Genomic DNA, 15,547 nt, shown 5'->3' on the forward strand with positions numbered 1-15,547 from the left:
GTGGCTCGGCGGCGACGGTATAAAGAAGGCCAGGACGGGCTGAGTGCTTCCTTTCAGTTAAAGGGCGTGTGGAGGAGCGGTTGGTAAAGATGTCGTGCGGCTCGGCTGATTACAGGTAACAGATGCTCCGGCTGTGGATCACCTTAGCTCATCTCCCTTCTCTCTGCCGCTCTCCGACCATCTCCTAAATCAAGCGGCGGCGTTTGACCTGTGTTGCAGTGGTTGGGGGGGGAGGGGCGACAGGCCGCTCCGGCTTTGGGGCCCAGGCTTTGTTACACTTGTAGGCCCGAGTTTCCACACCCTCTCAACCGCTCTGCTCGCCGGGCTCGGGCCTTCCCACTAGGTCTGAGCGACGACGGCGCTGCGAGCGGCTCGGCCTGGGCCCGCACGAGGCCGAGGGTCTCGAGCACGTGAGGTGGGGGAGGGAGGGGGCCGATGTGTCTTGGGCACTTCCTGGTAGTTTCTTCTTAATATTTTAACGTGGGGCATTTGTTTCCTTCCGAAACCAGTTGAAGGGGTCGAATATCCAGTAAATTACTTCGGTTGGATACAGGTTAGAGTGTCTCTTTGAACTTGACTGCGAAGTTAGGTGGGATATGAAAGATCCAGGTGACTACTAAATCACAACTAGTTGGACCTGTCAACAAAAAAGCTTCTTAGTAATCGGCCTTTACAATGATTAAACAACACCGCTTTTTATACTTACAGTAGCAAGGATCAAGGCCCAGATGGGATGGACCCAGATGGCGTTATCGAGGTGAGCTTGTTGTATGTCTAAATGATCAGAAAGCATGAAGAAAAACGCTACAGAACTGACATTGTTTTGTTTTACTCTTCTAGAGTAACTGGAATGAGATTGTCGATAATTTTGATGACATGAACCTAAAAGAGACACTCCTTCGAGGAATCTATGCGTATGGTTTTGAAAAGCCTTCAGCAATTCAACAGAGGGCAATAATGCCATGTATTAAAGGTGAATGTTGACTACTTGTTGGAAAGGTGTAGTTATTCAGATTGTAGTTCAGTGGTATTTGGGTTGGTAACCTGACTTCTGTTATTAGTCTGATAAACATTTTTAATGGTTTGGTGTATAAGATTGTATATCATGTTGAACCTAGAGTGAAATGATGCTTTACCATCTTTCGGGACTGACATCCCATGGAGAAATATTGTTTATTTACTGATCACTCTAGGTTGACTTGAATTAAACCCTAGTTTGTGAAGCAGTGTTTGGCTATGATATTTTTCTGGACCTTTGTAATATCTGAAGGGTTGTGCCAGCCTTTAGCTGTTCGGGGAAAAACCTAGCATAGTAACGTGCAGATCTTGGGAAGACCAGGCAACTTATCAGACTAAGTAATTGTATTTCTGTAACTCAGGTTTTGATGTCATTGCCCAAGCTCAGTCTGGTACTGGCAAGACAGCTACATTTGCAATCTCCATTCTGCAGCAGTTGGAGCTGGATATGAAAGAATCACAAGCATTGGTTCTGGCTCCTACCAGGGAGCTGGCACAGCAGGTAAATCATGTAAAGGGTTTGGTCTGATGTTGATTTCTACTATTGTCAGAGCATGTTCCAGGACCATTAGATGCCATAGATTTTTAAATGGGTCTGATTTCCATTACTTCATTGACAATAGTTTTAAAGCCAATATTCAGAGCCTAAAATTGAATATAATACTTGTATTTCTTGAAATGTGTTGATTTCCTGCCAACCCCACATTATGGAGCTGAGTATGGATATTGTCCCTTCCAGTCTTGCGACACGTGCCGCCTTTTCCTATCAAATCCAATGTTACCCCAGTGGGATAATATTCTCTTGCATTAAGCTATTTTATTGTAGTAGGCAGTGTGACTTGCTGCTGTGATTTAACATTGGATTTGTGTGGGGGGGGGGCAGGCAGAAAAGATGCATACATTTCCCATTTGTCAACTTTTATTTGTAGTTAGCATTGAGATTTGGTTATGATGATACCCCTTTGCTTTGGTTGGCAGTTCGTTGAATGCCTACTTTGCCATATCCTGTCCAGCTGGTGACTTAACAACTTGCATTCTGTAGTGCAGCACTATTGTGCTGTTCACCTGTGAAGTACTTTCTCTGACACTCGGGGTTTGTAGGTGAGGAAAGGGTTTAGCAAGTGGGAATATTGAGGAAAAGGTTTAGCTAGTGGGAATATTGAGGAAAGGGATGTGATTTGAAGATTAGAAAGTATGGTGATTTTGTAGAAGAAAAGCCAAGGATTATTTCAAGGAACTGAATGGCTCTCTGCATGCCCTTGCAGTATAAGAACATGGCAAAGGTGAGATTGGTCTGATTGATTAAAAACCTTTTTAATCTTCTATTTTTTCCTGTAGATTTTGAGATCCAAAGTAATAGTCTAATCTTTTTAAATAGTGATTAATAACATCCATAGGATCACACTTCTGTTAGAGTATCTTTAACGTGGGTTGCCTTTATCCTTTCACTAATTTTTCCTATAAGCACGGTCAGTTAATATCTATTAATAAGAGATTCCTACTTTCAGAGTGGGTGATCTCAACTGAGTTCCTATTCTGACCATTTACACAGTGGGTACCCATTTGCAAATAGTTATGATTAATTGCTTCAAGGAAAGCGTTAAGGTGTTGGTTTATTTTGTTTATCAAGATATCAGTGATGACCTTGTCCCCCCCTTTTTTTGAGAATTTACTTTATCCCCATCTCCCAAGTGATCTGTCACATTACTAATCTTTTAAATTGAGATATACAGTGCACATATTGTGGATTCTTACTAGAATGGTTCCAGGGTTGGTGAATTTGAAGAGATTGTCAAGTCTGTTTGTGTTTGGAATGATGGAAATATTAAAGCATACATTGTTATGGGACTTAACAGATTTTTTAAAAACTCCTAAGATGAGGAAATGTGGTGAACATCACTGCTCAAAATTTTGTGGATGTTCAACTAAAGCAGATAATGGATTTTGTGTATTACAGGATATGGGAATAATATACAGCAGGGGCTCACAACTTCTTATATGCCTTGGACCAATACTATTAAGCAAGGGGCCTGGTAGTAAGTGACGAGCCATAATCTTGAATAGCAGATCTAATTCAAAGAACCTGGTGTTGGTGTGTAGCTTTTCACATTTTTAATCAGTGCTCTGTGGTCTCGGTATGAGTTTTTTTTTGTTTGGTACCTACTTAAAAATATGGATGTATTTAAGCTGCTCTGTGGCTGGGTTTGCTTTTTAAACTTCAACATGTACCAATAAAACCAGTTGGCATTGTGCTGTGCATAAATAAACCAAGTAGATTCGATCACTTGGATGGGGTAACACGGTACTCTGGGAAAGATGAAAAGTGACAAAAGGAGTCTTGGGTTTATGTACGAGACAGTGACATACCCTGTGATGTAGAGATAATGAAAAACACTTCCTGAAGAATTAGAATCAAATAAATTTAAAGTTTGAGTATTCAAATCAAACGGTTGGAAGTTATGGTACATATTGATACTGTTAACATAAGTTGGGGGGGGGGGGGGGGAAGAGGAGGTCCTGAAGAGAGAATATAGGAGTTGCATAGAAAGCTGAGAAGTAGAACCTCCAGGGTAGCCTCTGGTTTGCTGCCTATGCCACACACCAATGAGGCCAAGAGGAATGAGTGGCTGAGGAGTTTGTGCAGGAGGCAGGGTTTCAGATTTCTGGATCATTGTGGTTACTTCTGGGAATGGAATGTCCTGTTTTATATTTAAAAAAAAATAAGGCCACGTTACACCTGAACCTGAGGAGGACCTATCTCCTTGTGAGCAGCTTTGCTAGATTCTGTTGGGGAGGGTTTAAACTGATTGGCAAGGGGATGGGAACCAGAGGGGGCTGAGGATGGGGCAGTAGATATACAAATTAGTATGTAGTGAGACTGAGGAAGGCCACACAAAACAACAAAATTGCAGTTAAAGTGTAACAGGGCCAAAATCAAAAAAAGGTAATGAATACGTGCAGTATACTGGCTAAAGTAGATGTTGAAGCAAAGTTGGAGATTGACAGGCTGTTGTGACTGAAAAGAGGTCATAACTGGAATTTAATACCCAAGGAAACACATTGTATCAAAAGTATGGGCAAGTAGGCAGAGGGGGTGGTAAAAAAATCAAATCCTTAGAAAAAGGTGACGGTATTGGAAAATGGAGTGTCCTTGTAAATAGAGTTAAGAAACTGAAGGTAATAGGACCCTGGTAGGAGTTGTATACAGTAGCCAGGATGTGAGTTAAAACTTTGATGGGAGATGGAAAAGGCATGTAAAAAGGGCAATGTTACAATATTTATGGGGGATTTCAGTACAGTGGTAGATGGAGAAGATCAGGTTGGTGCTGGATCCCAAGAGGGAATTTGTATTCAACCCACTACGTGAAAGGCAATTCAGGATTGTATGTTAGTAATGACCTGAATTTGATTGGGGAACTTAGGTAAATAATTCCTTGGGAGGCAGTTTTCCTTTTGAGCAGGAGAAGCTGAAGTCAGATTGTGTTACAGTAAAGAGAATTAGAGGCACAAGAGAGGAGCTGGCCAAAGCTGATTGGAAGGAGACACTAGTGGGTTGACACCAGAATAAGCTTGAGTTTCTGGGAGCAGTTTGAAAGGTGCAGGAAAGATTCATTTCCAAAGATGAAATATTATGAAGGGAGGATGAGGCAACTGCACAAAAGCAAGAGGGCATATAATATAACAAAACTTGGTGCAAAGGGAGAAGCTTGGGAAGCTTTTAAAAACCAACAACCAACTAAAAAATAATAGAAAAGATTAAATAAAAAGGTAGAGGATACAAATGGGTGTTTTCAGAGAGATCAAGAGAGAGGGTGGATATTGGTCGAGTGGAAAATGGTGATGGAGAGTTAACTTGGTCTGACATTTACTGTCCTTCATAACTTAAGTATTTTGCATAGCCTTTTGAAAGTCACAAGCAGAAGGCCAGAAGTGTGAGAGTGTTTCTTTACTAAGGAGGTGCTTGGAGAGCTAAAAAGTCAGAAGGTTGTCACCTGGACCAGATGGACTATACCCCAGAGCTCTGAAAGAGGTAGTTGAAGAGATTGTGGAAGCATTAATAATGATCTTCCTAGAATCACTGGGTTTTGGCATGGTCCCAGAGGATAGGAAAATTGCAAATGACACTCCACTCCAGGGAGACCGAAGAAAGGAAATTGTAGGCCAGTTAGTTTGGTTTCAGTGGTTGGGAAGATGATTGGAATCCATGATTAAGATTGAGGTGCATGGGAAAGAGGGGCAAAGTCAGCATGGTTTCTTTGAGGGGAAATCTTGCATGACAATCAGTTGGAATTCTTTGAGGAATTAACAGGCAGGAGAGTCAGTGGACGTTCATTTGAATTTTCAGAAGGCCTTTGACGTTAGGTCTTACATGGAGAATTGGTGGTATTACAGCATGGATAGATTGGCTGACTGGCAGGAGGCTAGGAGATGGAATAAAGGGGGCCTTTTCTGGTTGGCTGCCAGTGTCTTAATGGTGTACTACAAGGGTCAGAGTTTGGGACAGCTTATTTTTACATTATGTTGATAATTTGAAGGAATTGGCTTTGTAGCCAAGTTTGCAGTGGATGTAAAGATGGATTGATAGGTAGTGTTGAAGAAGCAGAGTGACAGACGGACTTATGACATTAGAAGAATGGACAAAGGTGGCAGTTAGGAAGTGTATGATCATGTACTTTGATAGAAATAATAAGTGTAGACTATTTTCTAAATAAGGAGAAAATTCAAAGATCTGAGGTGCAAAGGGACTGAGTTCTTGTGCAAGATTCTCTGAAGATTAAATTGCAGGTTGATTAGGTGGTAAAGAAGGCAAATATGTTCGCATTCATTTTGAGAGGACTAGAATTCAAAAGCAAGGATGTAATGCTGAGGCTTTATTGCATTGGTCAGACAGTATTATGAGCAGTTTTGAGCTAAGAAAAGATGTGCTGGAGAGGGTCCAGAAAAAGCTTTAAGAAAATTATCCCAGGAATGAAAGGGTTAACATTGAGTGACGGGTGGGACTTAACTTGGCATTTAGAAGAATGAGGGTGGAACATCATTGAAACCTTCAATCAAATATTAAAAGACCTAGTTAGTGAATGTGGAGAGGATGTTTCCCATAGTGGGGGAGTCTAGGAGCAGAGGGCATAGCATTAGAATTGAGGGACATTGTTTTACAACAGATAAGAAAATTTTAGCCAGATGGTAGTGAAGCTGGAATTTATTGCCACAGAGAGCTGTGCAGGCAAGTCAATGGGGAGTTGATTGGTTCTTGATTACATTAGAATGTTGGAGAATGGGGTTGAGGAATAATAAATCAGTGATGGTGGAATGGACTTGAGCTGAAGGGTCCAATGCTTTTCAACTCCATGATCTTGGAGAGAATGACCTTGGCTATGTGGTAATCTGGAAATATTTCCCAAGATATTCAGGGGATTTGCTATCGAGTCTGTTTTCATTATTTCATGGGCAAGCTGTGAGGATACAATCTGAAACTTAATGCTGGGCCTACTAGAGTAAATCTGTGCAACAGTATTTGGAACATCTGCATTGGATATCTTTAGTAATTTATTCACTAACATAGTTTTAAATCTGAGTGGATATTTGGTTAACTAGATAGATGAATGTCAATTCACTATAAACTGGGTTTTTAGATTCAAATGTTCAGTGGAGCTGTTTTTTCCCCCTTCATTGTACTGTTTTGAAAATTAAAATCATGTAAAGTAGCTTCAAAGTTTTAGCTGGGTCTTTGGTTTTGGAGTTCTGTATGTATGCAGTAATTGAATCAGAATCAGGTTTATTATCACTGGCATGAGATGTAAAATTGTAACTTAGCAGCAGTTCAATGTAATACATAATCTAGAAGAGAAAAAATAAAATTAATAATAAACAAGTAAATCAAACGTGCAAAAAATACTGCATATTAAAAAACTGAGGTAGTGTGCAAGGATTCAATGTCTATTAGGAATCCATTAGGAATTGGATGACGGGGGTGGGGGGGGGGGAAGAGAAGCTGTTCCTGAATCGCTGAGTGTGTGCCTTCAGGCTTCTGTACCTGCTACCTGATGGTAACAGTGAGAAAAGAGCATGCCCTGGGTGAATTGCAAGTTGTTGTGGAGATTGCCGGGTTATTAGTGTGTAGGTAAACTTTATGAACAAATGGGAGTACAATCTTCTTTCATTATGCATTATAAATACTGAATATATACATACAGCTAAAGTAGTAAACTTGCTAGTTTATGCATTTGTGCTTATTTTAAACTAAAGGGTTAAATCACCAATCTTTTCTTTAGATCCAGAAGGTTATCCTGGCTCTAGGAGATTACATGGGTGCTACTTGCCATGCCTGCATTGGTGGCACCAATGTTCGAAGTGAGATGCAGAAGCTGAATGCTGAAGCTCCCAACATTGTTGTAGGAACTCCAGGGAGAGTGTTTGACATGTTGAACAGGGGATATATATGTGAGTACTGACCATGAATCAAAACCATCCAGTTCAGAGTGAAATGGTTAACATCTTCCAGACAGCCTTGAAATGGAGATGAGCCATTTGACAACTTAGTCTTTTGTGTGTGTGCGCATGAGTGATCAGAGATTTGATAGTTGGGTATCTAGTGTGAAAGCCTTTGAGGTATTACCCGTAGTCTAAATTAAAGAGAAGGCAGAAGACGACTGGATATTTGAAGTTTATCGAAAGAACTATTAGGTGTGGCTGCTTTTGGCAAAATTTAGTCATTAATCAGTAGGCTTTGTTGTCATGCACTAGATTATTGACCCAACTTGATTAAATTGTCTCTTTTCAGCTTCCAGATGGATCAAGATGTTTGTTTTGGATGAAGCTGATGAAATGTTGAGTCGTGGATTCAAAGATCAAATTTATGAGATATTTCAGAAACTAAGCACAAACATTCAGGTAAACTGGTCTGTTTTCCAATGGGAAGTAGTCCTGGCAAGATGTTGCTTCGTGTAAATACTCTGGATAAGGAGCAGCAAAGTTTTCCAAGTATCATTACTGGTAGCTTTCCTTCTTCTTAAGCACTCTGCTAAAATTACAAAATTCAGGAACCCTGCCTTTTGTGATGATGCTAGTAGAGTACACCGGGGAAGAAGAAAAATTGCACAGTGTTGTGAGGCTGGGTTGGACAACTTGCATGTCCGGTGGCCATTTTCTTCAAACTGTGCTACATTTCTTTAATATTGCTGTGTTGTTACTGGGAAGTTAATTACAAGATTGGGGCAAACAAATCTTGACATAATAGCCACTTAGTGCATTCTGCCCTTTTTATTGGGCTAAATAGCAACATGTTAAAACTGTTAGGTTAATGCATAGCAGCAATGCCATTTAAGAATGTACAAAAATTATTCAAAGTTAGCATTCTGGAATCTAGGAGGAAGCGCATTCAAAGTATACCCAATTAACTTTGTTCTTAGGTGGTTCTGTTATCTGCCACAATGCCAAGTGATGTCTTGGAGGTGACTAAAAAGTTTATGCGTGATCCTATTCGTATCCTTGTTAAAAAGGAAGAACTCACTCTTGAGGGTATCAAGCAGTTTTACATCAACGTAGAAAGAGAGGTTTGTTGAATACATTTTGCTATTGGACCAACTGAATAGTTTGGAATTGGTGTCTTATTTTATACTTATTTGAGACATCTTATTCTAACAGGAATGGAAGTTGGACACACTGTGTGATTTGTATGAAACTTTAACCATAACGCAAGCTGTGATTTTTCTTAACACAAGGAGGAAGGTCGATTGGCTGACTGAAAAAATGCATGCAAGGGACTTCACAGTTTCTGCATTGGTAAGATTTCTAGATTATTATTCAGTTTCACCTTTGAAAGTGTTGATTCAGGAATATGGCTCACCCTACATTGCTTTTGTAGAAGCTTTTCCATTAGTTGGTTTGTCCTGCATATATTAGACAACTATTTTAAGTTAGTCCACTTATAAAACAATTCAATCATGGATGGTGTCAAAAATTTTTTTTGGGATAAGTGGCTTTTGAAATCTGAGAATAAAACATCCTGTTTGGAGATCTGATTCTCCTGGTACATAACTGAAATATGTTCTGCAAACATTTAAAATGGCAAATGTATTCGGATTCAATGTGATATAGATAATTATACAGTGCCTTGCAAAAGAATTCAGCCCTACAACTATTATCACACTTTATCATTTTCCAAATTTTAAAATTGAAGTAGGTAGATATAGAAAATTGGAGGATCACCTGAACAAATGCCTCTCTGTAAGGTCCAACAGTATCTGGTAGAGTTTCAACAGACCAAAACAAAATGAAACAAATTGAACAGCATTCAAGGCAAGTCAAGGAAGTGACAACACAGAAGTACAAATCTGGGGAAGGGTTCAAGACCAACCCAAAGGTACTTAACATACCAGAGCTCAGTGTAGGCCGTTGTGGAAAAAGTGGGAAAGATGAGCCCAGAGACACACTGCCTGGATCAGACCGTCCCTCTAGACTTAGTTGCTGGAGAAGATTTGGGGGGCACTTGTAAGTGAGACTAATAAAAGCACCAACCATCACTGAATGAGCTGCAGAAGTCAGTGGCTGGAGGTGGAAATAAATTAATGGCTCTACGATCTAGGGCCTTGCACAAAAATGTTATTTATGGAAGTTTTTGTAAATGATTTTGCAAAAGATACCATGGAAGGTGGTCTTGTGGTCTGATGAGATTAAAGTGGAACTTGGCCTCAACACTAAGCAGTACGTGTGGTATAAAACTGATCCAGTTTATCAGTTGGGTAACACCATTCCTACTGTAAAGTATGGTTGAGATAGCATGGTGATGCTTTTCAGCAGCAGAAACTGCAAAACTGGTTAGGATTGATGGGAAGATGAATGCTGCTAAATAAAGATCTTAATAAAAACCTGCTAGTGTCTGCCAGAAAGCTTAAACTTTGGGAGGGATTTAGTCTTAAAGGGCAATGATCCAAAGTACACAACCAGAGCTACCATGGAGTGACTTCAATTGAAAAGAATTACCGTAGATTCCGGATTATAAGCCGCTACTTTCCCCCCACATTTTGAACAGCTTTGAACTCTGCGGCCTTTAATCCAGAGCGGCTAATACATGTTTTTTTTCATGCCGCCTCGTAAACATTTTGCCTCGTAACAGTAGACCAATGAAATTGATGAGTAGTTCACAGAGGTCCAATGAAATTGTACGATAAATCAAGCGCACTTTCACAATTAAATTATTGTAAATCAGTCATTTGTACTCGCCCTCATCAACATGGAAAACACTCGAAGAAAAGCATTGTGCTGCCTTTATGGCAGTTACTTAGTTTATAATATTTTCGCTTAGTAATTTATTTGTTAGTTAAAGTTAGAAGTGTTTTAACTATATTTGTTTTCTGTACTACATCCCGGGATGCTATGACGTCACACCCGGTTTCGCCGCGTCTTGTGGGATACCGGTTTGCGATAAACGGGAAGGTGGGGGCATTACGCGAGCTCATCAGACCCGAGCACATTAGACCCGATCGCGTTACGCGAGCTCATCAGACCCGAGCACATTAGACCCGATCGCGTTACGCGAGCTCATCAGACCCGATCGCGTTACGCGAGCTCATCAGACCCGATCGCGTTACGCGAGCTCATCAGACCCGATCGCGTTACGCGAGCTCATCAGACCCGATCGCGTTACGCGAGCTCATCAGACCCGATCGCGTTACGGGAGCTCATCAGACCCGATCGCGTTACGCGAGCTCATCAGACCCGATCGCGTTACGGGAGCTCATCAGACCCGATCGCGTTACGCGAGCTCATCAGACCCGATCGCGTTACGCGAGCTCATCAGACCCGATCGCGTTACGCGAGCTCATCAGACCCGATCGCGTTACGCGAGCTCATCAGACCCGATCGCGTTACGCGAGCTCATCAGACCCGATCGCGTTACGCGAGCTCATCAGACCCGATCGCGTTACGCGAGCTCATCAGACCCGATCGCGTTACGCGAGCTCATCAGACCCGATCGCGTTACGCGAGCTCATCAGACCCGATCGCGTTACGCGAGCTCATCAGACCCGATCGCGTTACGCGAGCTCATCAGACCCGATCGCGTTACGCGAGCTCATCAGCCCCGAGCACATTAGACCCGATCGCGTTACGCGAGCTCATCAGCCCCGAGCACAATAGACCCGATCGCGTTACGCGAGCTCATCAGACCCGATCGCGTTACGCGAGCTCATCAGACCCGAGCACATTAGACCCGATCGCGTTACGCGAGCTCATCAGCCCCGAGCACAATAGACCCGATCGCGTTACGCGAGCTCATCAGACCCGAGCACATTAGACCCGATCGCGTTACGCGAGCTCATCAGACCCGAGCACATTAGACCCGATCGCGTTACGCGAGCTCATCAGACCCGAGCGAAAACGCTGCTTTTAAGTTAAAGGCGATCAGATTCCTGTCCTTAACCTGCTCGAATATCTCTAGAAAGACTTGAAGTTTGTGCCCACTGCTGCTCTCCCAACTAACCCAGCACAGCTTGCTAATCTTGCAAGGAGAAATGGGAAAATCATCTTCCATCACATTGTGCAAAGCTATTAGATTTGTTCATAACCGGCTGTAATAACAAGTAGTTAACTAAGTACTGAGCAAAGTGGAGGGAATAGTTATGAACTGGTGACATCCCAGTTTTTGAGTTTTTAGTTCCACATGCTTTGCAATTTTCTGTTTATTGGACTCAAAGCATGTGATTCACAAATATTCTCAGTTAAATTGATCAAAATCCCTGACTAATGCTCATTTATCTGAACAGAGGATTGGGGGTTGAGTACTTTTCCAAGGCGCTATGGCAGATAATCCTGTCAAAAAGTGGCCTCTCAAATACTCTGGAATGATCAGCAGCAATGTTTTCTATCATTATTCTCCTTAAGCAATCTTCTGAAATTGAAAAATTCAGGAGTCCTGCCTTTTGGTGATAATGCTGGTAGAATACTCTTAAGGGAGGGACAATGCACAACTATACTTTTGATTCTCTAAAGGAAACAAATTTGCAAGGGCTGTGGAGTATGTGCTGGGAAGGGTGAGTTTATCTATATTGCTGGTGAGTAGCTGTGATTCTGTTGAATGCAGCCTCCTGTACCATTCTATGAATGAAAGTTGACACTTTTTTTGGAGGATTCTTTAATCTTAATCCAAGTAATGAATCTTTTTTTGTAAATTCGGTTTGTCCTTCATTACAGCATGGAGATATGGATCAGAAAGAGCGTGACGTGATCATGAGGGAATTCCGTTCAGGATCTAGCCGTGTGCTAATCACTACTGATCTACTGGTATGCAAACTGAAATTTGTTTCGGAACTTAATTGCATTTTTAGTTGAATTGGTGATTTAGATAACTAAATGAAGATTTACTATTACTCTATGACTTGATGTTATAGTTGACCATTTTTGTCTGAGGTTGGGATGATTATTTGCTTGTGAAATGTGTAAATTTGAATAGAAAGAGCCTTGTGTATAGTTTTATTGTCTAATAAATGAATTACTTTCTTTGAAAGGCTCGTGGCATTGATGTGCAGCAGGTGTCTCTGGTAATTAACTATGATTTGCCTACAAATCGGGAGAACTATATTCACAGGTTAGTATATTTTTATATTCAGCTTGGAACATGTACCGTAGATTCCGGATTTTAAGCCGCTACTTTTTTCCCACATTTTGAACAGCTTTGAACTTTGCGGCCAATAATCCGAAGCGGCTAATGCATGATTTTTTTCATGCCGCCTCGTAAACATTTTGCCTCGTAACAGTAGACCAATAAAATTGATGAGTAGTTCAGAGGTCCAATGAAATTGTACAATAAATCAAGCGCACTTTCACAATTAAATTATTGTAAATCAGTCATTTGTACTCACCCTCATCAACATGGAAAACACTCGAAGCATTGTGCTACCTACCCTACTTAGTTTAAACTATATTTGTTTTCTGTACTACATCGCGGGATGCTATGACGTCACACCCGGTTTCGCGGTGTCTTGTGGGAAAATGCCGTTTGCGATGAAACGGGACGGAGGGAGGGAGCGCATTACGCGAGCGGCTTTGGATCCGAGCGAACTCTGCTTTTAAATGCCGTTTGCGATGAAACGGAAAGGAGGGGGGGGAGCGCATTACGCGAGCGGCTTTGGATCTGAGCGAACTCTGCTTTTAAATGCCGTTTGCGATGAAACGGGACGGAGGGAGGGAGCGCATTACGCGAGCGGCTTTGGATCTGAGCGAACTCTGCTTTTAAGTTAAAGGTATCAATAACTTTTCCTGGTAGGCTGCAATATATATATTTTTTACCAGTCGTTAGGAGATATTGGAATGTTGTTCAGTAAAGAAGTATACGCAATGTATATTTAAAAGTAGCCGCGTACGGGCACGGTTCGAAAAAAAGCATTTGCAATATGTATTTGTTTTTGTTACCATATGGATTTAATTAAAAGTTAAAAAAATCCTCACGTGTAATATCTTTCTGTGTAAATATCTCATATTACAACGTGGGACACCTGCGGCCGAAAATCCGGTGCGGCCTGTACAATTAAAAAAATGATTTTATTTCTAAAATTAGAGCCAGCGGCTTAAAATCAGGTGCGCTCTGTAGTCCGGAATCTACGGTAATCTGTTATTGAGTTAAAGTAGAATGTAGTCAATTGGGTGGTTATCGTGTGAGCAGTAATATGATTTAATATGAGAATAAGTTGGTAGATGTTAGTAAGATTCGAAGCTTTTCTCCCCCATAAACCTATTCTTGGATATTTTAGTTTAGCCTCCAAACCACTGAGTACTCAGCTTGATTTCTTTTTCCACACAGAATTGGCCGTGGTGGTCGCTTTGGAAGGAAGGGTGTTGCTATTAACTTTGTTACTGAGGAAGATAAACGAATTCTTCGTGATATTGAGACATTCTACAATACAACTGTGGAAGAGATGCCCATGAATGTGGCTGACCTGATCTAATGATGGCATGAGAAATTGCATTTGCAGCTGCTGAATTATCAGGCTACATGGTGCGTTGTGCTGCTTCACCAGAATTGTTGAATTTCTTCTCCCATGTGCAAACAGGATCAGAAATCCAGCAGTGATAAGTGACTTGAGGAAGGCCTTTGGTTATAATCCTCTTACGGTGTTGACTGCTGGGGTGGGAAGTTTAAGTCATGGGGTGTTTAAATGTATATGCCCTTCAGTGTTTTGAAAGTTCTGTAGTAGCATTTCTGTTTGATATTCTTTATCACTTAATAGTTTACTTATGGACTAAAAAATTTAAGTGCTGTGTTAAATCAGCCAATTATGTCAAACTGGCATATCTACAACTATTTTAAAATGAAGCTTGCCAATCAACTGGTAATGTATGTGCACTTTTCTAGAGTAATCTACTACATGTATTTGTATTAATAAGACATTTGAGTTGTGCAAAGACCTGCACAGTTTTGGCTTCCCAGTAGCTGTTTGCCCAGGATATGTGTGCAAATAAGATTTGGAACTAGTTTGGAAAGAAGCTGGATGTTGTAACTGCATTCCTGCATTGCATCTTTATTTTTGTAACTTTGTAGTTTTGTTTATTGTATATGGGCTGTTCTAATTTATGTATTCTATCGCTATCCATCTTCTGAATATTTATGTTTACTCTGAAAGACAACCGACTAGGAGATTGTACAGACTGCTCAATAGTAAAAATACAGATCTTTCAACTTTTAAACCATGTCATTAATACTTATGGAGAGTTGATGTATAGGAAATATTAGCCGTAGATTTGTAATGGTGCATATTTGCACAATTTTTGTGGTATAAAATATAGCAAAATAAGCTGATATATTACAGGGTCATTCCTGCTGTGCTTTTGAATAAGTGACACTAATACTTGAGGGTTACATACAATTATCCCACTAATTGTGGTTGCCATTTAGATTTAAGCTATGCATGCACCATGGCTCAATATGCAATTAGAATTTCAAGTATTCCATATGCAAATTGAATATATGATTAGGTCTTTTGGAACAGGACTGTTTGGGTGCTGTAATTAATTCTGCTGAATTGCATCTTGAATTCAAGTTGTTGGCATGTAAAGCTATTAAAGTTGATTTGAGCATGCATTGTTGACCTCTTTGTTAGGAGGAGCAAAAAAAAATTGCATGGCTGTTTTGATATTTAACAAGTTGCTAGGAGGTTCAGCTGGTTGTGTAAATGATGCTTGTAGAAAGTTTTGTTGGCACTTATATATAAAGTAGTGTAACTGCAATTTATGCCTTAATTTTTGAAAAGGGTACGACATAACTGCTAATTTGGTAAAAGAAAAAACTTAAATCTTTTAGAAACCTTTCTTAGTCAAGAAAAATGTCAAATCTAATGTTACACAGGTGTGGCTGATTAATGTAGAGGTGAAAAAATACTGTTCTGGGTGATTTTTTTCTAGGGGTGGTTAAGCAAGGATCATATTACTGTAACTGAAGGATGAGGGTCATGAGGTGCAAGTTTAAACTTCCAGTGAATGGGGATGCTATATCATGTTCTATAATACATGAATTAATTAATGTGCTGCTAACATTCTA

The 15,547-nt window shown here is 40.6% G+C and overlaps 1 protein-coding gene and 2 non-coding genes across 4 annotated transcripts in view; all 3 read left to right on the forward strand.

Moving 5' to 3' along the window:
- The window catches only part of LOC140725667 (eukaryotic initiation factor 4A-II), a 16,962-nt gene continuing 1,415 nt past the window's right edge, over positions 1 to 15,547 (forward strand). The window contains exons 1-11 of one of the 2 annotated variants that reach the window (XM_073041446.1): positions 1 to 115; positions 709 to 757; positions 841 to 973; positions 1,380 to 1,519; positions 7,290 to 7,458; positions 7,799 to 7,908; positions 8,427 to 8,570; positions 8,662 to 8,799; positions 12,208 to 12,297; positions 12,522 to 12,601; positions 13,814 to 14,697. In XM_073041446.1, the coding sequence (XP_072897547.1) occupies positions 90 to 115; positions 709 to 757; positions 841 to 973; positions 1,380 to 1,519; positions 7,290 to 7,458; positions 7,799 to 7,908; positions 8,427 to 8,570; positions 8,662 to 8,799; positions 12,208 to 12,297; positions 12,522 to 12,601; positions 13,814 to 13,958 (1,224 nt within the window). In that variant the 5' untranslated portion in view covers positions 1 to 89 and the 3' untranslated portion in view covers positions 13,959 to 14,697. Of the gene's footprint in view, positions 116 to 708; positions 758 to 840; positions 974 to 1,379; positions 1,520 to 7,289; positions 7,459 to 7,798; positions 7,909 to 8,426; positions 8,571 to 8,661; positions 8,800 to 12,207; positions 12,298 to 12,521; positions 12,602 to 13,813; positions 14,698 to 15,547 lie in introns of those variants that run through there. The other variant, XR_012098406.1, reaches the window with a different exon arrangement.
- Positions 1,118 to 1,190, forward strand: LOC140725842 (small nucleolar RNA SNORD2). The gene has a single exon (XR_012098491.1). It is a non-coding gene; the product is annotated as a small nucleolar RNA SNORD2 (small nucleolar RNA).
- On the forward strand, positions 8,018 to 8,184 carry LOC140725841 (small nucleolar RNA SNORA81). Its single transcript, XR_012098490.1, has one exon. It is a non-coding gene; the product is annotated as a small nucleolar RNA SNORA81 (small nucleolar RNA).

Source organism: Hemitrygon akajei, chromosome 3 (assembly GCF_048418815.1).
Source record: "Hemitrygon akajei chromosome 3, sHemAka1.3, whole genome shotgun sequence".
NCBI classification, from domain to species: Eukaryota; Metazoa; Chordata; class Chondrichthyes; order Myliobatiformes; family Dasyatidae; genus Hemitrygon; species Hemitrygon akajei.